The sequence below is a fragment of the Odocoileus virginianus genome, chromosome 7 (genome assembly GCF_023699985.2).
Source record: "Odocoileus virginianus isolate 20LAN1187 ecotype Illinois chromosome 7, Ovbor_1.2, whole genome shotgun sequence".
Classification (NCBI taxonomy): Eukaryota; Metazoa; Chordata; class Mammalia; order Artiodactyla; family Cervidae; genus Odocoileus; species Odocoileus virginianus.
Window position 1 is genome coordinate 62,071,423 of NC_069680.1, and position 24,373 is coordinate 62,095,795.

General features: G+C 42.3%; 1 protein-coding gene across 1 annotated transcript in view; it reads right to left on the minus strand.

Annotated features, from left to right (window-relative positions):
- Window positions 1-4,942: 4,942 nt before the first annotated feature.
- Window positions 4,943-24,373, minus strand: part of MICU1 (mitochondrial calcium uptake 1) — a 224,997-nt gene continuing 205,566 nt past the window's right edge. The window contains exons 11-12 of the mRNA XM_020896445.2: window positions 6,882-6,971; window positions 4,943-5,940 (exon numbers count right to left, since the gene is read on the minus strand). Coding sequence (XP_020752104.2) covers window positions 5,780-5,940; window positions 6,882-6,971 — 251 coding nt within the window. The 3' untranslated portion in view covers window positions 4,943-5,779. The remainder of the gene's footprint in view (window positions 5,941-6,881; window positions 6,972-24,373) is intronic.

Below are 24,373 nucleotides of genomic sequence, written 5' to 3' on the forward strand. Positions count from 1 at the left end.
GTGAACCAAGAACTTCCAGATGTACAAACTGGATTTAGAAAGGCAGAGAAACCAGAGATCAAATTGCCAACATCGTTGGATCATATAAAAAACAAGAGAATTCCAGAAAAATATCTATTTCTGCTTCATTGACTACAACTAAAGCCTTTGACTGTGTGGATCACAACAAACTGTGGAAAATTCTTAAAGACATGGGAATACCAGACCATTACCTGCCTACTGAGAAACCTGTATGCAGGTCATGAAGCAATAGTTAGAACCACACACGAACAATGGACTGGTTCAAAATTGGAAAAGGAGTATGTCTTGCCTGTATATTGTCACCCTGCTTATGTAACTTCTATGCACAATACATCATGTGAAATGCTGGACCAGATGAAGCACAAGCTGGAATCAAGATTGCCAGGAGAAATATCAATAACCTCACATATGCAGATGACACCACCCTTACTGCAGAAAGTGAAGAAGAACTAAAGAGCCTCTTGATGAAGGTGAAAAAGGAGAGTGAAAAAGCTGACTTAAGACTCAACATTCAAAAAACTAAGATCATGGTATCTGGTTCCATCACTTCATGGCAAACAGATGGGGAAACAATGGAAACAGTGATGGACTTTATTTTCTTGGACTTCAGAATCACTGTGGATGGTGACTGCAGCCATGAAATTAAAAGACGCTCCTTGGAAGAAAAGCTATGACAAACCTAGACAGCATATTAAAAAGGAGAGACATCATTTTGCTGACAAAGGTCTGTATAGTCAAGCTATGGTTTTTCCAGTAGGCATGTATGGATGTGAGTGTCAGATCATAAAGAAGGCTGAGTGCCGAATAATTGATGCTTTTGGACTGTGGTGTTGAAGACTCCCGAGAGTCCCTTGGACTGCAAGGAGATCAAACCAGTCAATCTGAAGGGAAATTAACCCTGAGTATTCACTGGAAGGACTGATACTGAGGCTGAAGCTCCAATACTCTGGCCACCTGATGTGAAGAGCCACTTCATTGGAAAAGACCCTGATGCTAGAAAATATTGAAGGCAGGAGGAGAAAAGGACAGCAGAGGACAAGATGGTGGGATGGCATCACCGACCTGACGGATGTGAATTTGAGCAAGCTCTGGGGGACAGAGAAGGACAGAGAAGCCTGGCGTGCTGCAGTCCATTGGTCTGAAGAGTCAGACAGGGCCGAGCGACTGAGTAACAACAACAACTCAACCATCAGGTCTCATGTTTTTTTAATTAAAAAAAATTCTCGGCAAGTGTCTTGAAATTCCAATCTGGATTAGATAGCCTTCTGCTTTTCTAAGTGCTCTCACACAGCTTACACTTAACCTTACTGCTTTTGTTTCCTTCTCACCTTGAATTTCCTTCTGCAAACTCCTTGAAGACTTTGCTCAATGCCCTTACCCTCTCACTTGCTGGTAAAATTCCCGTTCTGGAGCGACAGAGAACAATACACGGCTGCTTCCCTTCCCTCAGGAGTATCATCATATCCACCACATCTTTTTTTATGGTTATGGTCCACCACTGGCTGTTCATCCAGCTCCAGCCCATGCCACCCAGGTCCCGGGGAGGCCTATTCTCCAGAGCAGGACTGGGGCCAGGCTGGACTCCAGCCAATTCCCCTACCCTGCTCCAGCTCACTGACTCCCTTGCGCTGAGCCTTCTTGACAGCAGGTGGCACCCAAAGCCTGAAAGCTGAACTGCTCTGTTCCACGTTGTTTTTCTGAGCTGCTTATTGGGACACATTACCTGGCTTGGGCTGTGCTTGGGCTTGGAGAGGGTGCTCTGGCCTGTGGACCTGGCTCCTGGCTCCCATGCTGCTGTCCTTTCCTCCTGATCTAGTAGCAGTCATTGCTTGGACTTCCCCTTTGCCTCACAGTCTGATTCGGTGTGTACATTCCAATCAGACCTAAAACTAGGTAGGGCACTAAATGCTAATAAAATGATGATTTTTAAATATCATGTATATTCTTATGCTCTTTCCTTACTCTCTCCACATTCTCCCTGCTTCCTCTTAGATCATCTAGGAAACCCATCTGAGCCCATCAAGGAAGCCCAGCAGCTTGGCTGGCTCCCCTCTGAGATTCTTTTCCTGTCCAAAGCCTAAGGGCTAGAAGTGCAGAGTTATTATTTTTTCTTTTTACTTTTAAATATTAAAACAAGTTTTTTTTTGTGGGGGCTGTGATGGGTCTTTGTTGCTTTGTGAAGGATTACCTCTAGCTGCAAGTGGGGGCTACTCTTCGTCGTGGTGCAAGGGCTTCTCACTGCAGTGGCTTCTCTTATTGCAGAGCGCAGGCTCTAGGGGCACGGGCTTCAGCAGTTGAAGCTCAGTCTCAATAGTTGTGGCTCGTGGGCCCTAGAGCACTGGCTCAGTAATTGTGGTGCTCGGGCTTAGCTGCTCTTCAGCATATGGAATCTTCCTGGACCAGGGATCGAACCCATATCTCCTGCACTGGCATGTGGATTCTTACCCACTCTACCACCAGGGAAATCCTTTTTTTTTTTTTTAAGGAGTACAGAACAAAAAGTAGACAACTTTTGTGTGTATGTGTGTTTAGGAGTGTCACTGACCTGGAGAAGGAAATGGCAACCCACTCCAGTATTCTTGCCTGGAGAATCCTAAGGACAGAGGAGCCTGGTGGGCTGCCATCTATGGGGTTGCATGGAGTCAGACAAGACTGAAGCGACTTAGCAGCAGCAGCAGCTGACCTGGGTCTCTAGATTCTTTAACAGAAATTTATAAGAGGCCAGATAAGGAATTCGGGCGAGGCTTTATTGGGACTTACACTAGCACAAAAGGGCAAGAACAAGAAATAGGTGCCCTTGCTCGCTCTCCCATGGCGGGCAGGCTGGTTCCTTCAATGAGGTGAGAGTAGGAGCGGATTCATAGCTGGAGCTGGAGGGCGGGTTCTGTGTTCTGCCCATTCCCTTGAAGGTGCTGTGTGCAGGGACCATGCGCAGTACTCTGCTTTTGCTCCTGGCACCTAAGTGGCAGTTGGTCTGTAGCTTTTTATCTTATTGTTCATAACTGCACGGATTGAGGCAGGCATGCTGTTATTTTTAATTCCTTGTAATTTCTCTGCATTCTGTTGCTCAAGGAGATGCTTGTCCAGCTGCAAGTGCAAGCACTCTGGGAAAGGGTCCCAGATTCCAGTCTACCTCAGGAGGAATTTACTGAGGCACTGCTAGTATCACCTCTACGTTGTCTGAGAAATATTTTAAAATTAGCTTTTGGTGGTGGACAGTTCCTTTGATCACGTCACTGCTTCGGGTCTGAACTTGGTGGGTGACAATCTCACAAAAATTACATCAAATTACAGCAGTGTTTTTATAGGTGGGCAAGTGATCCCTGGGAGGTAATGGAGGGGGCTACTAATCCTGTTTGGAAGAGGGTCAACAAAGGGACAGTTTGATGTGACTCTTGATGGCAGAGGGGAAGTTTATCCTATCTAGGTAGAAAAACAATGGGAACAAAGGGAGAACCACGAATCAGCCTTCTGTATTTCTAAACTCTGCCTGTTAAAATCCTCTCAGCCTACTCACAGGCGTCTTTGGTCAAAGCCTTCCTTGGGGCATCTGGTCTCTTCTGGGTGACTAAACTTGTACCTCTCACCTGCACATTTGCCCTGTTGTGCCAAAGTGTGGTATCCCGTCTTCTTGAGCATCTGTACCTCCTCTGCTTCCTCAGGCTCTCCTAGGAGCTAATGGGAGTTCAGCTGGAATTCCACGTACCTGTGCTCTTGACACCGGGTCTCAAGATGTTGTGGGTGAGATCCTTACCCTGTCCTTCTGTGCTCTGGTTTTCAGCTTCGGTGAATGCAGTCCAGTTGGCAGGTCTCTCCTTGTGAGGGAATGAATGCCCCACAAAGGCTGTGAATGGGACTCTTCTTTCAGGCTGGAGAGAAAAGGACTGGGGAAGAGAGTGATCTGGGGACCATGGGACAAATTTAAGAAAAAGCTCACATTTTGCTGATCCTCAGCCCTGGGACAATGAGCAAGACACAGGCTACACTTGGGTACCAAGAATACGTACCCCAAGAAAGCACAGACTGGAAGATACTGACAAACTCCTTTGAGAGATAACCTAATCTGCTCCCAGAAAAGGTCTTATGACCAGAGTTATTAAACCGCTCTGGAGAAAACGCTGGGGTTGGCACTGTCCACATCTCTACTCTTCTCTTGCTGATAAACACTCCCTACCAGCTTCTAGGATTCCAGGGAAGCACTGGGCTTTTGGTATTGTGGCTCTATTACATTGGCAGTGAGACCCTATCCTTCCAGGGAGCATTACATGGAGGCTCTGGAGTTTGGAGGTACTCCGGAGAAGAGCTGAGGGAGAGGTTTCTGGACATGGAGGAAACCTCTAAACCCATTAAGCTCAACCCTATCTGTCATTTTATAGTTGAGAAAACAGATGGGAAATTGCTTGCCTGCTTAAGGTCACGCTGAGTTAGCGGCAGAGGTAAATCCATAGAAAACACTGGTTGCTATGGATTTTTTTTTTTTTTGGCCATGCTGCAAGGCTTGTGGGATTTTATTAATAGTTCCCTGACCACGGATTGAACTGGGGCCCTCAGCGTGGGGATGTGGAGTCCTAACCCTTGGACCACCAGGGAATTCCCAGTTGCTATAGTTCTTAACACTGACATCTGCTGTACCAGATGATGTCTCATATCCCCGATCACACCTATCTTATCGTGGGGCATGAGTGATTATGGACAACCTAAAGTGGTCCAGGATGAAATGCTATCCAAACCATGTTGAAAAATGCCACCACTAACATCCAGATACCCTCACTTTTTGTTTATGCCTGAAGTGTCCTCTCAACAGGAAGAATCAGATTCTGGTGGAAAGAAAATAGGTCTGTTGCTAGCAGGATCTCAAAGCCAGTGGAGAAGTGAAATGGAAAGGGCCCTGGAGGATCCTAAAATAAAGGACACAGGAGCCTTTGTCGGGGAGAGGGGGGGTTGTTTATTGCAAACTGTTATAATTAAAGTGGTATTTTACAAGTGTTTAAGACAGAGGGCAGACAGGCTCTGAGCTCTCAGCTCCAGAGGCACACACCTGGAGGGGAAATGGCACTTGCACGGAACCTGAGCTCAACTGCTGTTCACTTCATAAGCACAGTCATGCTGCAGTCTTCTTAGGGAGCCTGAGAGGAAAAGAAGGGAGTGGGGACAGCCATGGAGCAGCTGCTTTAAATCCCTAACCTTGCTCCATTCCCACTGTGCACACGGCCTTTCGGAGCAGGCCTCAGAGCCACCCTGGGGACCGACACAAATCCGTCCTCGGGCCCAGGCTTCCTGCCAATTCGGGAGGTCTGGGTCATGCTTGTTACCACTCATCACTGATTTCCTTTTTCCGTCAGAGGTTTCCCAAGTTTGTAGCTTAAAAACACCAGCAGGAGGAGAAGCAAGGAATGTTCTTGTTAATATAAATCCACAGCAAGATGGCTTGAAAACTGGGTGTTTCCCAGGGTTGGCAGGCATGGGGACAGTTGCCGGCATTCTTTATCCATAGGTGCTTGAGTGCATAGTAGTGTTGAACATGCAAAGGGTCTGCACTTTTAGGACTTGCTCATGTTTTTGAGAACTTGTAGAGAGAATCACTGGATCAGAATCAGCCTAGCAGAACGGGGGGACGGGGGAGACTTGAATCCTAAGATCATTCCCAGGAGGAAGGGAGCACTACTCCCAGAAGTTGCAGCAGGGAGGCTGTGCCAAGGCTCTGCCCAAGGAGCCAGGGTGCCCGGTGTGGAGAGGTGGCTCCTTGTGCCACTCTGGGTTACTGTTTGGGCAAAGCGAAGTCCCAGGCTGTCTCCTGTGCACATTTCCACATGGCCTGCATGAGGCGGGTGAAGCCCATGTCTTTGGGCTTCTCCAAGCCCCTCATCAGCCGTTGCTTCATGATAGAAACAAATTCCTTATTGCTCAGCTCTCCATTGCCTGGAAGAAGTGGCAAAGACAACAGGTAAGTGAAGGCCTTGGAACAAAGATGAGAAAATTCCACTGCCACATCGGTTCCAAAGCCTAGCACTCTCTCACGGCCAAATTCAATTCTCTTGGCTAAAAGTGAACTGATCTGTGCCTTCCTTGATGTTTTCAACTGCAACTCACAGACAATTCAGTCTAGTGTGACAGAAGCTGAATGAGACTATATTATATGTCAGGTCCTGTGCTATGCTAGGTGCTGAGAATAAAGAGATAAAAATGACTTTGTCCCTTGAAATACCATCAGATTGTGGGAGAGACAAGTACATTATTCAAATATTATGGTAGATGCCATAATGGGGTAAACAGAAGATGCTATGGGGCACAGAGGAAGAATGTCTAATTCAGGAAGGGGAGGGTACAATTACAGATCAGTAAAGACTTCCTGGAGGTGACTCTTAGGTTGACTCCCAAAGGATGAGCAGGAATTGGCCAAATACAGGGGAGTGAGATGGGGGAGGCACTTCAGCGGTGGTTGTAACACAAGCAAAGGCACCGGCAGGAAGCAGTCCAGCTGCTGGAGAACCACATTGAGTGAGGTATTGCTGGACACACAGAGGGGGGAAGGGCCAGGAAACAACGAGGCAGCAGGAGGCAGGTCCCTAAGGAGCCTGTGTTCTCCTTAAGGGTTTCACTTCATCTCCAGGGCAGAAAGGGACGGGAAGACGGGAGGAAGATGCAGTTAGATTTTCATTTTGGATGGATTTCTCCGGCCGGATGATGACGGTGATGGCCTGGAGAGTGGCACAGCTGGAGTATGGGAGCCAGTTTGGAAGCTGCTGTGACAGTCTAGGCTGGTGCACTGGAGCTCTCTGCAAGGCTCCATCAGAAACAGTGTCTACGTCAAGGGCAGTAAAGCTCAGTTTTCCTGCCAGACTCCAGAGGGCCCCACTTACCATCACAGTCAAAGAGCGCAAACACCACATCACACACGTGATCTGAGAGTTCCACTTTAGCCACTGTCCTGGCTACCTGCTGCATGGTCACTGAAAGATGAAAGATGTTAAGTTAGCCCAGCAGAGGGACTTTTGCTTTCTCTGAATGGAAGGATAAAAATATTCCATCAGAGTAAAAAAATTTTCAGATGTATTTGTGATAATTCAGTCTTTAATCCATAACCACCTTTCCTTTTCACTTTAGGTTCCATTTTTTTTTTCCATTGCTGCCACACTTTAGGAAGTATATATAATTAAGTAAGAATGCATGATAATAATTCATAGGGAAAGTAGATGAGAGGTTACCAACAGCTGGGAAGTTAATGGTTAATGGGTATAAATTTCCCATTTGGGGTGATGGAGAATTTTTGGAATAGTAGTGATGGTTGTACAACATTGTGAATGTAATGAATGCCACTGACCTACTTAAAAAAATGGTTTAAATGGCAACTTTTGTTATATATATTTTACCATAATAAAAATTTTAAAAGTTAAAATCCACATAGTATTTAAGGATGGAATTCTAAGTCTCAAGCATATAGTGGTAGCTTCCCTAATAACTTATTACTAGAAGAGTGCCTTGCAAAGAAGTAAAGAATATCTGATATCACTATAGTCTCCATCCTGGCATTTCCCTCCCACTGGAAAGAACACAGTAACGAAAAGTCAAGGAAATAATGAGGCAGCCAAAGGATGAGGAGGTGAGAAACAAGGCGACTAGTTTGACTGCACTGAGGCTGCAGCACCAGATGAACGGCGGAAATGTGCAGCTGAGCTCCCGCCCCTCCTCCTGACAGGTTTTCCATCACCCACTTTGTTATTTCCAACTGTGCCCCTTGAGAAGCAGTGGCCCCCATCTCGCTAGATCAGAATACAGCCTTTTTTTTTTTTCTTTTTCCAGAATTCATGAGAAAATCTCTTCTCTCCTGCCATTTTCTCTTTCTCTGACATTTACTTGTTAAACACTAGCAATCATGTGAAAATTGGGTTCTCACGAAAAACAAGCCAGGAAGGAAATTAGGCAATTTCCCCTGCCTTCTCTGCCATTTATCCTCAAGCCTGATCTCGCTACATCGAGAAATTATGTATTGCTTATAGACACACTCTTTTTTTTTTATAGACACACTCTTAAGTGAGATAAAACTCAGAGGAGAGAAAAAGATGAATTTCTATTCATGAATCAACTAGCAACGAAGTGTTTGTGTCTATAAACCTCAGATTCGTGTGTGCTCAGTCGCTAAGTCCTGTCTGATTCTTTGTGACCCCAGGGATTATAGCCTGCCAGGCTCCTCTGTCCACTGCTGCTTCCAGAAGTAATGCAAACTTTTAAAAGTCAGTGTGTTTTCTCTGCTTATTTCATTCCTATAATTTCAGTTCTTTCTTGTCATTTTTTTTCTGCATTTGATCTCTCACTTCACCTCTACAGCCGCCATACATTCTCCACAGTGCTCTCAAGGACAGCTGATACAAATGCCAGAACAAGGCAGAGAAGCAAGGTGACGCAGGAGGAAAACTGTGCTTGCAGTCATAAGACCTGAGCTCTAGTCCTGGCTCCACCAACTTGCTGGTGTGACCCTGATGGAGTTATATGATCTCTTTGGATACAATTTCTCATATCCAAAAGAGGAGATGCCACAAGATAACTGCTAAGGTGGCTTAGTAGTGCAAAGAATGGTTCACTGGCATTTTCCAGAATCTGAGGCTGAGAGACAGGAGTGGAGGTACACAGAAATAGCTGAGGATCTTGTGTGCTGAAAGACAGAAGAAAGGTATAAAGGCCACAAGCTGGGCTGTGCCTCAGTGTCCAGTCTCTGGCTGGAGGGGACTAGGCTGCTCACAGGGCACGAAGAGCCAGATCCTCCTCTTGCAGCTTTAGGTTACTGCTCACATTGCACTTCCTCCCAGGACATGAATTAGCATGAAAGAGGAATCAACATCCCTTGGAACTATTAAGACTTAAGCAGACTATCTACTGTGTGGATGTTCATGAGATGTAGTTAAGTGATGCCAGGGGAGATGGGGCCTCTATCAGACTGTGGAAGTTTTAGGGTTTAGAAACCTCCTGGTAGGTCTAGACACTTTATTCTCTCAGTTGGCTCAGGAAGAACCAATTCCTGCTAACTAAATGACCTGGGGAAGGAAGAGAAAGCAGAAGGCCAATTTACAAGGAAAACAGTAACTGTTAAGAGAACTAAAGGGATAACAGCTGGTCATTATACTTCTCAGTAGGAAAATCTACTAAGGAAACTCAATTCACCTCAGAAGATTGCTCAGTGAAAAGAGAATAAGATCAGAAGACCCTGGGTGCTCTCAAATTGTGGTCATTTACCGAACTACCCTATGCGGCCACAGAAATGTGTCCTGAGACGTGGTTCAAAACCTGTTCTATATTAGATAAATACGGACACTTTATGTTAACCATTCCTTTCTCTGCCAATGTTTGTTAACCATGCCCTTTTCACACCAATACCACACCTGTTTTAACTGATAACTACACCTCTTTTTCTCTCAGTTCCATTCTCTCAGGGTAGAGTGCCCATCATCAATTCTTCTTGATGGTCCCAGTGCCCATCCTATTCCCTATGAAGATGGACCTTCTCCTCAAAATAAACCATTAAATAAATAATATTCAATGTCAGTGAGAGCTCTTGGCTTTTTGAGGTGAAAAGCTCAGTAAAGTGGTGTTAAGTGGTTGCAGAACAGGGACTTCTGGAATTCCACTGGCGAGAATGTCTCATTACAAAGGCCATCTCTTGACAGAAGAGTTACAGAATGTGTTTCATCTCACATGGAGAGGGTGCTGATGCCATCTGTACCACAGGAAGAAAACCAGGGCTGCTGATGTATTCAAACCACTGGGAGCAGCCAGCAAAGAGCCTGGCTGGGGTGCCTTTCACAGTCTGAGATCCTCAGACAGGCCTCCAGGGTGTGCATCAGAGTAGTGAAGGAAACAAACATTAAACTATCTGGTGAGCTCCAGCCAAGAGTACTGGGGACAAACAGGATGACAGATTACAAGCCAAGTGCTTGACAGCTGGTCCTGAGAGCTGGCTCATTCAGATTTGCTTCCACATCTCTGACCCACAAAGTCATAATTAAATCACAGCAAGAACAATCCCCCACCACTTCTGCCCCAGATCTCAGCTTCTCCATGTAGACCAGTTTTTGGTACTGGAATGTGGGCCTCGCCTATTTAATGAAGCTAACTGATGGATGGTTGGGATTCTAATCTGAAAGATGTCCCTATGGAGCATGAAATGCCCCTGGAGAAGGCCTAAGTTTCCAAGGCCTACCTATTCCTTTGGTACAAATCTGCTCCAGCTGCCTGAACAATAGATGGGCATAAGACTGGGTGATTTCTACTAGATTGGGATGGGGAGGAATTTGCAGAAGCAGGCTCATTGGCACTCAAAAATGTGTTAACCATCTGGCTCTTTGAAAAGTCCAAGCAGAATCTGAGATGTGCCAGGTCCCCAGTTTACTCTCTGGCATAGTCCATGACTGGACAATTCAGCAGCACAAAGAAATACATATTGAGTTTGTGTGACTATAATGTCAGAAGCTATATTACATAAAACTATCTATTCACAACAGTACTCGAACAGAGGAAAGGAGAGTTCTGGAGGGATGAGAGCCCAAATATCCACTTGCAATCAGAGAATCTTAGAACTGGAAGTGGAAAGATAAAATGCAAAGAATTTGAATAACTTGCTCAGGGCCACAAAGCTAGTTGGTAGTAGGGCTGTATATAGAATCTAGGTCTCCTGACTTTCAGCCCATGCTCTTTTTCCTATACACACTGGGCTCACTCCATCCCTTATATGGACAGTGGATCGATCTCCCCATGAATCTGTCACACTATTTTTTCTGGGGGGAGGGCATGTCTTGCAACTTGTGGATCTTAGTTCCCTGACTAGCATCTGAATCTGTGTCCTTCGCAGTGAAAGTGTGGAGTCTTAACCACGGGACCACCAGGAAATTCCCAGGAATCTCTCATTATAAGTAAGAGAAAGAACTCAGGTGGAAGAAAAGCCAAAATATGAATTACTCCTCACTAGTGGTCAGGGATGAATAACTGAATAATAACTAGGGGTTGTGAGGAGCCAGCACTGTAGTCTGACAACAGATCTGATGTCCTGTATGATGGAAGATATCAGTATTCCCTTGGAATGTATACTGACTATTTTAGGGACAAATTTAAAGGTTTACTAAAATGCAACCCAATGAAAAGCATATGAAATAAAGGTGGCCCTGGGAGTTCTGCCTGTGAGGCATAAATTGAGCTATGCACAGTGTGACCCAATTAGGGGCTGCCTGTCTCTTCCTAATGCAAAGGTGTTTGGAAAGGTGATACACGAAGTTGGGTTGACAGTCTCTAGCTGTGTGCCTATATGATGATTCCTGTCTTCCTGGACTGTAGTGGAGAAAATAAAAAGCTGGCTTGTGACAGCCAAGGTTAAGTGAGGGAGACATTTCTGCTTCAGCTCTGAAAAGGCTTATGATGTAGAGGTCTTAGTTTCTTAAGTCCCATCCCTAGATGGCTTCGGGGAGGGTGGGGACAAGGGGAAGGATTTTCCTTTAAAGAGCACTTGTCCTTTCTTTTGCATCTTCTTCTAGGATACTTTGGCTAATACAACACACACATTTCAACCTGACTGAAGGGGGTGGGGGTGGGAAGGAAAGGACAACATTTAGGATAACAAGCAATTTCAGGAGCCAAGAGTAACGCAGTACACTAATAATGAAAACTGTGCCACAGGTAGGCTGACCACCGCTGTGTGCTCAGGCTGTCCACCTCTCAGAGGTGATGCTGGTGATCCTCTTAAATACAGTATATGCCAGAAAAAAACTGTGGTCAGGCTTTCTGAACCTCAGAGCATCATTCCAGATGACTGTTTCAATGGGCTTACATGCTTAATCTAGTAAAACTGGTTGACAGTAAGGTTTATTGCCATTGTCCAGTATTGTATCTGGCATCATTAATAATGCTCATCACATTTGTCCACAAGAGGCAAGCATTTCTACCAGCACCATTAGGCAGTGATTTCAGGTGCCACATTCAGAAGGCAATCATAGTTCAGTAGGGGAAACCATACATACCATTAAGATTGTGAAACATACAGAATTATCAGACATATTAACAGACACACATGGGTTACAGTGGTATAGTTTGTATTTGGTTAGAGGTACATTTTGGATCCTCATTCTAAAGGATTAGAGACAGATTACTCCAGATATGGCATGTAAGGTAGTAAGTAGTAGGTGGCGGAGGAATCAGTTTGAGTAAGTACTGGAAGCAGGAAAGGAGGCTAATGCCTGCCTAGACAGCTTGAACAGAGGTGCAGGTGGGGATGAGAGCATTAGAACAGATTTGCCATCAGGACAGCCTGGCAAGGGGCCAGTCAAGTCTCCTTGCAGGGAAACCTTTATCACACAGCCAGGTCTTATCTCGAGACCAATTTAACATTTTACCAAAATTTACCATATTGGCTTTTTCCTCTTTGACGCTTTTAAATTTTCATTACTTTTTATTTTAAAAAGTTGTTTTTCATTAAGTAATACATTTAGCTGTTTGAAATTCAAATGGTACAAAAGGGCTGAAGTCTCCCTCTCAAAGTTATGTCCCATCCCCCTCCAGATGTTGTCCAGAGGCAATGAACATCTCCAGTTTCCCTAGAAATATTTTATAGATATAAAATCAAATATTTATTCTTCACTTCTTCCCACAAAATGATTTAAATATTTGGTTTTGCTTGACTCATTTAACAACATATCTAAGAAATAATTCATTCCAATACATAAACAATTCCTTTTTCCCAGAAAAAAAAAAAATTCCTTTTTGACAGCTGCACAGCATTCCACCAAGAGCATGTGTCATTATTTAGATAACCACTTCTTTACATTATTCTAACCTCAATCTTGGAAGTGTCTTTTATGCTTGCTTTGCAAAATTACTTCCTTGGTGGGCTATAGTTGTCAGCCTCAAGAGAGTCTGAATCTCTGATAACTAAAGTTGAAAGCAACTGAGATATTTAAGTTCAGCTTGCTGAAATGATGCAAAAGGCTAAATACTTTTCATCTTAACAAGTGTCTTATCAAAACTTCAGACTTCTCTAAGGGCAGTAGCCCCTGAAGCCCCTGCAAAGCAGCGCTTGCATTAAATTCTAACCTCTATACTTCCCCAGTTGGTATAACTTCTTTCTGATCCTTTTAATAGCAGGATATAATGTTGGCTGATGTTGTTCTTGTCTCTTTAAGTGGATGTTTTGGTGGTTTATCTTACCCTCTTTCCTCTCTCCTTCAGTGGTAATCATGAGTCCCTAAAGCAGCTTTCTTTCTCCTTGGGGCACTTATAAATAATTTCACTAAATTACAACATATTCAAGTAACAGAGTTAAGCCAGAATCAATCTTTAGAACTGCTAAGTGACTTTAAATTTGGGGGGAAATAAATTAGTTCTCTGCAGAGAGAGAAAGTGCCTCATAAAGCAAACATTTCTTTCAGAATTTGAGCTTCTGTGCCTACAGTATGAATACTTTTGTTTTAAAAATTGATGGCTTTGTCTTAAATGAATGGAATCCTGGCAAGCACTCCCCTTCACACATAAATGTTCTTACAAAATGAAATAATGAACTGAAGCACAGGAGCCTGCCTCCCACAAACTTTAAAAGAATTTATAGGGACTTTCCTAGAGGTCCAGTGGTTAAGACTGTGCATCCACTGCAGGGGGCACGGGTTCAATCCTTGGTCAGGGAACTAAGATCCTGCATGCTTGGCAGCATGGCCAATAAATAATAAATAATAAAAATACAAGAATTTACAAAATAGGAGCTTTTCCCCCATAATCTCTTCTCCACACATCTTTATGACATTCCCATTTCCTACCTTCATGCTATGGCTGTCTGGGGATGCTCTCCTGTACATTCTTGCTGTAAACATTCCCCCATTTTTGTCTTCTCATAACAGCACTGAGCCACCTATAGAATCTCTAGATCCTTCTAGTGGGAGTGAGTTCTGTGTACTTAACACAATAATGGTATGGAAGTGAATGAACTGGAATCTCTGGTCTCAGTTTTGTACCACACTAGCTGTGATCTGAGCAAGCCATTTTCCTTCAAGTGTAACTGAAGAAGTTAAAAACAAGGAAGTGAGGGTTTAAGTAAAATGATTTCTAAGCTCCCTTTTAGCCCTAAAATTTTATGACTGACATGTTAACATCCTTTTAGATAACATGGCTTAGATCAATTAAAATGTTCATATCTTCAGAAGCCCTCAAATAATTTAACTGGTAGTTTCTGAAATTACAGCCAGTATGGTGGGTAGAATTTTGAGATGGTGCTCAAGTTCCCCACACCCTGTAAAATCTCCTCTCATTGAATGTAGGCAAGACCTGTGAATAGGACGTGATACCACTCTGGTGATTAGGTTACTTTATATGGATAAGGTAATGGGATAGTCATTCTCATGATTACAATTATATAAGAATCTATCTCGCACACTGAGGAAAGAGATTCTCCTGCTGGCTTTGAAGAAGTGAGCTGCCATACTCTAAGAGGGCCACATGGCAAGGAACTGCAGTGACTTGCTGAGAGTAACAGCCAGTATGAAACAGGAACCTCAGTCTTACAACCAAAAGGAGCTGAATTCTGCCAAGAAACCAAATAAGCTTGGAAGAGGACTGTGAACTCCAGATGAGAAAGCAGCCCTACTGATGCCTTGATTTCTGCCTTGTTAAAGGCAGAGAACTTTGAGCAGAGAACCCAGTTAGTTACACTGTGCCTGGACTCTCTGACTTATGAAAACTAGTATGATAAATAGGTGGTATTTTAAGCTGCAAATTTGTTGTAATTTGTTGTAAGCAAGAAACTAGGGAAGGTATTTATGGTTGGGAATGTCCTTTAGAGATTCCTCAAATCATACTTTATATACAGCTATGCTCATTCTAGGTACATTTTATGGAACTGTCACTTTTCTGCAACTATTATACCAAGCTTCATAAATTAGCTCTTATCAAGGCATTAGCCAAGATCTAATTACATTTTAAATTTCTTAACAAGAAAATAAATTAAAACTGCCACCATTCTTTTGGGAATTCAACAGCCTTGCTCTGATTTCAAATGTATTTGATAATTATAAGTCAGCTCATTTTCACAGATTTGGATACAGCTTTAGGCTACAACATGTCCCTTAAAACATTACTACATTTAGTAAAAAGCTGATTCAGTTATAGAATTTCAAATCTGGAAGAATGCTTGGCGATATTTAGTATAACATCTAACTTGAGGTCAGAGAAATTGTGACTTGCCCATGTGTCAAGGAAATTAATGACAAGGGAATGTGCCATGCTCCTCTTGTCCTTCCCCTCACTCGATGCTTTTATTAGAGAATTACACCATCCTTTTCAGGATCTTATCAGGTTAAGAATTCATTCATTCATTTATTTAACATTAATTAAATAACTGCTGTATATAAATAATTATTCTAGGCTCAGAGCAGGACACAAAGATGTGGAAAACATGGTTCTTGTCCTCAAGAATTTACAGTCTAGTAGACAATTACCCTTTGATTGCTACAGATACTAGAGATATTAATAGGGCATAGATAGTCCTAGGAACAGGGCTTCCCTGGTGGCTCAGATGGTAAAGAATCTGCCTGCAATGCAGGAGACCCAGGTTTGATCCCTGGGTCCGGAAGAGCCCCTGGAGAAGGGAATGGCTACCCACTCTAGTATTATTGCCTGGAGAATTCTATGGACAGAGGAGCCTGGTGGGTTACAGTCCATGGGGTCACAAAGAGTCAGACATGACTAAGTGACTCACACACACACACAGTCCTAGGAATAGAGAAGTTAAATAATGAAAATTGGAGATACTAAGGGAACATTTCATGCAAAGATGGGCACAAAAAAGGACAGAAACAGCAAGGACCTAAGAGAAGCAGAAGAGATTAAGAGGAGGTGGCAAGAATATACAAAAGGTATATTCTTCTGTGTATTCTTGACTATACAAAAATGGTCTGAATGACCCGGATAACCATGATATAGTCACTCACCTAGAGACAGAAATCCTGGAGTGTGAAGTTAAGTGGGCCTGAGGAAGCATTACTATGAACAAACCTAGTGGAGGTGATAGAATTCTAGCTGAGTTATTTAAAATCCTAAAAGATGATGCTGTTCAAGTGCTGTAATCAATATGCCAGCAAATTTGCAAAAGTCAGCAGTGGACCGAGGACTGGAAATGTCAGTTTTCATTCCAATCCCAAAGAAAGGTAATGCCAAAGAATGTTTAAACTGTCGTACAATTATGCTCATTTCACATGTTAGCAAGTTAATGTTTAAAATCCTACAAGTTAGGTTTCAGCAGTATGTTAAAAGAACTTCCAGATATACAAGCTGGATTTAGAAAAGATAGAGGAACCAGAGATCAAATTGCCAACATCTGTTGAATCGTAGAAAAAGCAAAGGAATTTCAGAACACATCTACTTCTGCTTCATTGACTACGCTAAAGCCTTTGACTGTATGGATTACAACAAACTGTGGAAAATTCTTAAAGAAATGGGAATACTAGACCACCTTACCTATCTCCTGAGAAACCTGTATGCAGGTCAAGAAGCAACAGGTAGAACCAGACATGAAACAGCAGACTGACTCCAAACTGGAAAAGGAGTATGTCAAGGCTGTATACTTCACCCTGCTTATTTAAGTTCACAGAGTACATCATACAAAATGCCAGGCTGGATGAATCATAAGCTTGAATCAAGACTGCCAGGAGAAATATCAACAATCTCAGATAGGCAGATGATACTATTCTAATGGCAGAGAGTGAAGAGGAACAAAGAGCCTCTTGATGAGGGTGAAAGAGAAGAGTGAAAAAGCTAGCTTAAAATTCAACATTCAACAAACTAAGATCATGGCATCTGGTCCCATCAGTTTATGGCAAAGAAATGGGGAAAAGGTGAAAACAATGACAGATTTTATTTTCTTGGGCTCCAAAGTTACTGAGAATGGTGACCACAGCCATGAAATTAAAAGACTTGCTCCTTGGAAGAAAAGGTGTGACAAACCTAGACATTGGATTAAAAAGCAAAGACATCACTTTGCCGACAAAGGTGTGCATAGTCAAAGTTATGGTTTTTCCAGTAGTCATGCATGGATGTGAGAGTTGGACCATAAAGAAGGCTGAGTGCTGAAGAATTGATGCTTTCAAACTGTGCTGCTGGAGAAGACTCTTCAGAGTCCCTTGGACAGCAAGGAGATCAAACCAGTCAATCCTAAAGGAAATCAGTCCTAAATATTCATTGGAAGGATGGATGCTGAAGCTGAAGCTCCAATACTTTGGCCACCTGATGTGAAGAGCTGACTCCCTGGAAAAAACTTCAATGCTGGGAAAGATTGAAGGCAGGAGAAGAAGGGAACAACAGAGGATGAGATGATTGGACGGCATCACTGACTCAATGGACCTAAGTTTCAGCAAACTCTGGGAGATAGTGAAGGACTGGGAAAACTGGCATGCTGAAGTCAATGGGGTCGCAAAGAGTTGCACATGACAGAGAATAAACAATAAAAACAATGCCTTCTGAAAGCAATCATCTCAGGAATTTTTAGATGAATGATGAATTTTAGGAGAAACTAAAAGCTCCAATCTTCCTCATTAAAAACAAAGCAACTTACAATTTCTTTTTTCCTTTTTTCTTATTTTTATTTGGCTGCACTGGGTCTTAGTTGCACTATGTGGGATATAATTCCCTGACGAGGGATCGAACCTGGGCACCTTGCATTGGGAGTGCAGAGTCTTAGCAACTGGACCACCAGAGAAGTCACAACAACTTCTAAATTAATACAAACCTCAAAAAGTGGCTGAAAAAAGCAGGACATACTACTTTCTAAGAGAACAAACAGTAAGCCATATCAGGTTCTAGGGTGATATTTTAAAAAACAATTTTTTGCCAAATTGCCATATCCGGAGAGGATGTTTCTAATCTATTAGCTCCTTACTGAACTGAAGATAAATACAGAGGAAAAGTCAGTACTTTGGGGTTGAAAACAGAACAGGCAGCTGCCTATAATTTCATAATTTATAATTTCATAATTTCAATCTAGTATAATAATAAAGGATTCAGTTCAGTTCAGTTTAGTTGTTCAGTAGTGTCCAACTCTTTGCGACCCCATGGACTGCAGCACACCAGGCTTTCCTGTACATCAACTCCTGGAGCTTGCTCAAACTCACATCCATCAAGTCGGTAACACTATCCAACCATCTCATCATCTGTTGTCCCCTTCTCCTCCTGCCTTCAATCTTTCCCAGCATTAGGGTCTTTTTAAATGAGTTAGTTTTTCACATCAGGTGGCCAAAGTATTGGAGTTTCAGTTTCACCTTCAGTCCTTCCAATGAATATTCAGGACTGATTTCCTTTAGGATAGACTGGTTGGATCTTGCAGTCCAATGGCTGTGGTCACCATTCTCAGTAACTTTGGAGCCCAAGAAAATAAAATCTGTCATTGTTTTCACCTTTTCCCCATCTCTTTGCCATAAACTGATGGGACCAGATGCCATGATCTTAGTTTGTTGAATGTTGAATTTTAAGCTAGCTTTTTCACTCTTCTCTTTCACCCTCATCAAAAGCATCAATTCTTTGTCACTCAGATTTCTTTCTAGTCCAACTCTCACATCCATACATGACTACTGGAAAAACCACAGCTTTGACTGGATGAACCTTTGTTGGCAAAGTAATGCCTCTGCTTTTCAATATGCTGTCTAGGTTGGTCATATCTTTTCTTCCAAGGAGCAAGCATCTTTTAATTTCATGGCTGCACTCACCATCTGCAGTAATTTTGGAGCCCCCCCAAATAAAGTCTGTCACTGTTTCCATTGTTTCCCCATCTATTTGCCATGAAGTGACGGGACCGGATGCCATGATCTTAGTTTTCTGAATGTTGAGCTTTAAGCCAACTTTTTCACTCTTCTCTTTCACTTTTATCAAGAGGCTCTTTAGTTCTTCTTCACTTTCTGCCATAAGGGTGGTGTCATCTGTATATCTGAGGTTGTTGATATTTCTCCCAGCAATCTTGATTCCAGCTTGTGCTTCATCCAGCCCAGTATTTCACATGATGTACTCTCATATAAGTTAAACAAGCAGGGTGACAATATACAGCCTTGACATATGCCTTTCCCAATTTGGAACCAGTCTATTGTTCCATGTCCATTTCTAACTGTTGCTTCTTGACCTGCATACAAATTTCTCAGGAGGCAGGTAAGGTGGTCTAGTATTCCCACCTCTTTAAGAATCTTCCACAGTCTGTTGTCATCCACACAAAGGCTTTGGTGTAGTCAATAAAGCAGAAGTAGATGTTTTTCTGGAATTCTCTTGCTTTTCGATGATCCAACAGATGTTGGCAATCTTATATTTGCTTCCTCTGCCTTTTCTAAATCCAGTTTGAACATATGGAAGCTCATGGTTCATGTACTGTTGAAGCCTGACTTGAAGAATTTTGAGCATTACTTTGCTAGCGTGTGAGATGAGAGCAATTGTGCGGTAATCTGAACATTCTCTGGCATTGTCCTTCTTTGGGATTCTGATGAAAACTGACCTTTTCCAGTCCTGTGACCACTGCTGAGTTTTCCAAATTTGCACTCGAATATTGAGTGCAGCATTTTAACAGCATCATCTTTTAGAATTTGAAATAGCTCAGCTGGAATTCTATCACCTCCACTAGCTTTGTTTGTAGTGATGTTTCCTAAGGTCCACTTCACTTTGCATTCCAAGATGTCTGGATCTAGGCGAGTGATCACACCATCATGATTATCTGGGTCATGAAGATTTTTTTTGTATAGTTCTTCTGTGTATTCTTGCCACCTCTTCTTAATATCTTCAGCTTCTGTTAGGTTCATACCGTTTCTGTCCTTTATTGTGCTCATCTTTGCATGAAATGTTCCCTTGGTATCTCTAATTTTCCTGAAGAGATCTCCAGTCTTTCCCATTCTATTGTTTTCCTCTACGTCTTTGCATTGATCACTGAGGAAGGCTTTCTTATCTCTCCGTGCTATTCTTTGGAACTCTGCATTCAAATGGCTATATCTTTCCTTTCCTCCTTTGCCTTTTGCTTCTCTTTTCTCATCTGTTTGTCAGGTCTCCTCAGACAACCATTTTCCCTTTTTGCATTTCTTTTTCTTGGGGATGGTCTTGTTCACTGCCTCCTGTACAATGTCATGAACCTCCGTCCATAGTTCTTCAGGCACTCTTGTCTATCATATCTAATCCCTTGAATCTATTTCTCACTTCCACTGTATAACTGTAAAGCATTTGATTTAGGTCATACCTGAATGGTCTAGTGGTTTTCCCTACTTTCTTCAATATAGGAGTATCTCATTTTATTCTCTCAGTGGCTTGAGGCAAGGAGTCTATATCACCATTCTACAGATCAGGAAACTGAGGTTTTGAAAGCTTCAGTGATTCGTTCAAAGACACAAAGCTAGTGAGTTACAGCGACTCAATATCAGGTTTGAGTTTAAAAACAGAATTTATGCTTACAAACTTCTTGAATATATTTAATTTTCAATAAATGCTAGATGTTGGAAGTGTCTCTGAAAGTATAATAGAACATTACCACACCCACAAGTAAAGGTGATAAGGAACACCTGGATCATTAGAAGTTCAGAAGTCCACATCTGTATATCCTATAAATTTGATGTTCAGAAATAACAGCTTAGTATAGACATATGTATTTTCTATTCTGTGGGATCCTTCAAAGGGGTACCAACTTTCCTTGCTTCATGACCATATTTAAGTACTTGCAGGCTTTTGTGTATTGGTTTGTTCACCAAAGAGTAATGTGGTCAGAAAAGTGAAGAACACAGATGTGTCTACTAAGATGTTCCTTTGTGGGCATAAGAAGCTAGATTAGACAACTCCAAGAATCTGTGTCACGTAGCATATGCACTATAGATGTCAGAGTGTGTCTGAGTTGGAAAACATGGTTCTGAACAGAAGAGACAACTATAGGGGGAAAAGTGTCCTATTCCATATTTAACAAAAGGGCACTGACTCCAAAACATCAGAGTTTATCAAAAGGACTCTATTCCCACCCAAGAATGGTCAACTGTTAACCAAAGGGAACTGGGAGGAGACAACCTAGTGCCTGTCTTCCCTAAGCTGCTGAGAAGCAGAGTTCAAAATGGTGAACCTGCGTTGTCTCCTCCTGGATTACATTTCAGTACAGGCTTTCAAATCTCAGAAGCGTTGTGGGATATCAAGAGACAACATGATGGTATGGAAAGAATACAGGCTTTGGGATCAGAGATCCCTGAGGCTGAATTCTGGCTCTACTTATTAGCTGGGTAACCAAGGGTAAGGTGCTTCATTTTATATTTCCTTTTCCATATAACAGGGGATACTACTACCTTTCAGTAAAAATACCTGGGGTTGCAGAGAGCACCTTGTAGGAGTTATGCCACAGGTTTTACTATTTATTTTCCTGGCTTGTCAGGTAATTAGGTAAAGTGTACATATAGAATGACTAAACAGAATTGAGGGCAACTATGTCATAAATAATGATTTTTGATTTAAGTGGGCCTGTGCTGGAGCATGACTACTAAAGGTCATGGACTGTATTTGTGCCATTGTTTCCTGTATTATAGTTCCAAGTACACAGAAGACACAACTGGACCTACAAGTTTCCCAAATATCTAATATTCTAAGGTATTTTAAAAAGGGGCTTTTCAGCACCTGGAAACCTTTTATTCTCTTGGCAGAAATAAGAACACTCTAAGTCATGCAGGCCATAGCTCATTCTAGAGCTCCAACTCAAATCATTTCTAACTTTTCCATCATAGGATGCCATGGGGAAGGAGTCATGTTCAGTTTTCAATTACCTTCTTCAGCAGACTAGGTAAATCATTCAGACAGCCCTTGAGAGGTTATATATCCAATTTTATGCCCAATATGTATATGAATAAGCAATAGAACCAAATCCTCTTAAGTGCGAAACAAGAGATGACCCATAGTAGAAACATACTATTAGTTCATATAGAAAGGCTGTTTCTCCAGATGGTCAGATTCACCAAAGACATCTCATTTTTGCCTGACAGTTGTCTTTCTCACATGGGCCATGCGGAACTAAAGAAATAGCCTCAACAAAATTTGCCATTTTCTCTCTGGAGGGATTAGATCACACTGGAATGTAAATCTGCAATTGCCACCTGCCTAGGTTCTCCAACTGTTCCGAGGAACATTAGCTCTGTAAGTTGTTAAAAGACATTTTAGGGCAAGTCAAGTTTGGGAATTTTATCACTCTCTTGGAGATTAATAATGCACATTAGCATATTAAAAAGTTGGCAGGAGTAGTGTCGCAGGAAGAAATTCTGTATAACTTGGCATTTTCCAAACTTATTTGAACCATGGAACACTTTTTTGGGGTTTTGTTTTAAACCCACAGAACCATTAACATATTGCAGTATATAATGTTCTTCACAATGCTGTTTGGGAAATTCTGTGCTAAATTATGTCTAAAGACAGGTTTGCAAGCTCTAAAATAGCCAAGGAAGAGACAGTGCCAGGGCCTCTAAAAGGTGCCAATTTCTGAAGGTCCTAACCTTTTAGGGAAAAATGAAGACAGCTGAGACTGAGAAAAGCAGGCAGACAAAGGTACTCATATGTCCACCCAAAGGTACTCTTCCCCCACCTCCCATAGAGATTAGAGGCTCTAATTCGCATCTATCACAACTTGAACAACTTGTATCCTCTTCTTTCTCCCCGATAGATTGTGAATTTCTTGAGAGCAAAACCCTGTGCCCAGCACAATGCCTATGCTGCTAGCTGAATGAATGCATGAACTATGCTAAATCTGGTTATATCATCAACCTCATAATAGAAGCTGCAGGCATTTACTCAACATTCACTGCATGATAGGCACAAGGTTAAGTGCTGTATGTAGCTTTATCCTCAGAACAATCCTGTGAGGTGGATCTAGTTATCCTGATTTTAAAAACACAGAAACTAAATTCAGAAATTGCCCAAAGCTACTTGGCTAGTCAGGATTCCCAGGTGGCTCAGTGGTAAAGAATCCATCTGCCAATGCAGGAGATGCAGGAAATGGGGGTTCGATACCTGGTTGGGAAGATCCCCTGGAGGAGAAAATGGCAACCCACTCCAGTATTCTTGCCTGGAAAATCCCATGGACAGAGGAGCCTGGAGGGTTACAGTCCATGGGGGTCACAAAAAGTTGTACATGACTAAGCAGGCACACACACATACACTAAACTAGTCAACGATGGAGCCAAGATTCAAATCCAGGGTTGTGTTTTTAACCATTGTGTTTTTCTTCCTCTCTTCTAAGATTTATCTCAGCAGTGAAATCTCATGATCCTGTGGAAGCAGAAGTGGTATAGAACTCAAATCCATGGAAAAATCACCAGTCTAACTATCAGGCTAAGGAAGGTTTAAAAGGGGAGAGTGCAAGGAGAGCCTCTAAAAGATAGGCACATTCGGCAGAGAAGGAACTTGGAATGGTAGCCAAGCACATGCTAGTCTTTCCACGTGCAGTGTATGTCAAGTCTAAAACATAGGACTTACAGAAGACAGTGACTTCATGACATGGATTTGTTCTCTGGGTCTACTGTCAAAAATGAGGGACTACTGGCTTGAGATCCTATGTCTTGTTCACACCTATCAAGATAGTCACTCATTCACCTATTAGTTGATCAAATATTTACAGAATGTCTACTATATCTTAGCTATTGTCCTAGGCACAGGAAATATACCTAGTAACAAGACAGATAAGCATTCTAGTAAATAGGGACAGGTAATAAACACACACATAAATATACAAGAAAATACAGGTAGTGATAAATGCGATGATACAGGCTGATGGAGCTACCTAGGAAGTGATCTATGACACCTCAGTTACAAGGAGCCAAACACACTGAAGTCCCGGGAAAAGGGCACTTGAGGTGAAGGAACAGCCAGAACAAGGGGTTTCAGGTGGGAAGGAACTTCATATATCTAGAAAATAAAAGGACATGCAGGGCGGAGTGAGCTGGTAAGAAAGTGATGCTTGTTTTACTCAAGAGTATAAGAGCCATGCCACATGCAGCCCTGTAAGCCCAGGCAGAGAGGCTAGAAGCAGAGTGGGCTAGACGGAGGAACAAAGTCAGATTTGGGATTTCTGGAAGGAGAGATGTAGATTCATTGAAAAAATAAATATGCAGATGAATGAGTAGGGAATCAAGGATAATGCTTACTTTTGTTTGTTTACTTCAGTTAACTGTTTACTGAAAGCCTACTGTTGATGTACAAAACATCATAGATAGTAATCTCTACTCTACTGATTACCTGTATTTGTCAAAATTCAAGCTCATGTCTATAATTTATGGATAGGAATTGATGACAAGAGTGAAGTCAGAAGATTTTAGGTTAAAAATTACAAAAGCTATAGTTAATGTAGTTAGTTTTATAAAAT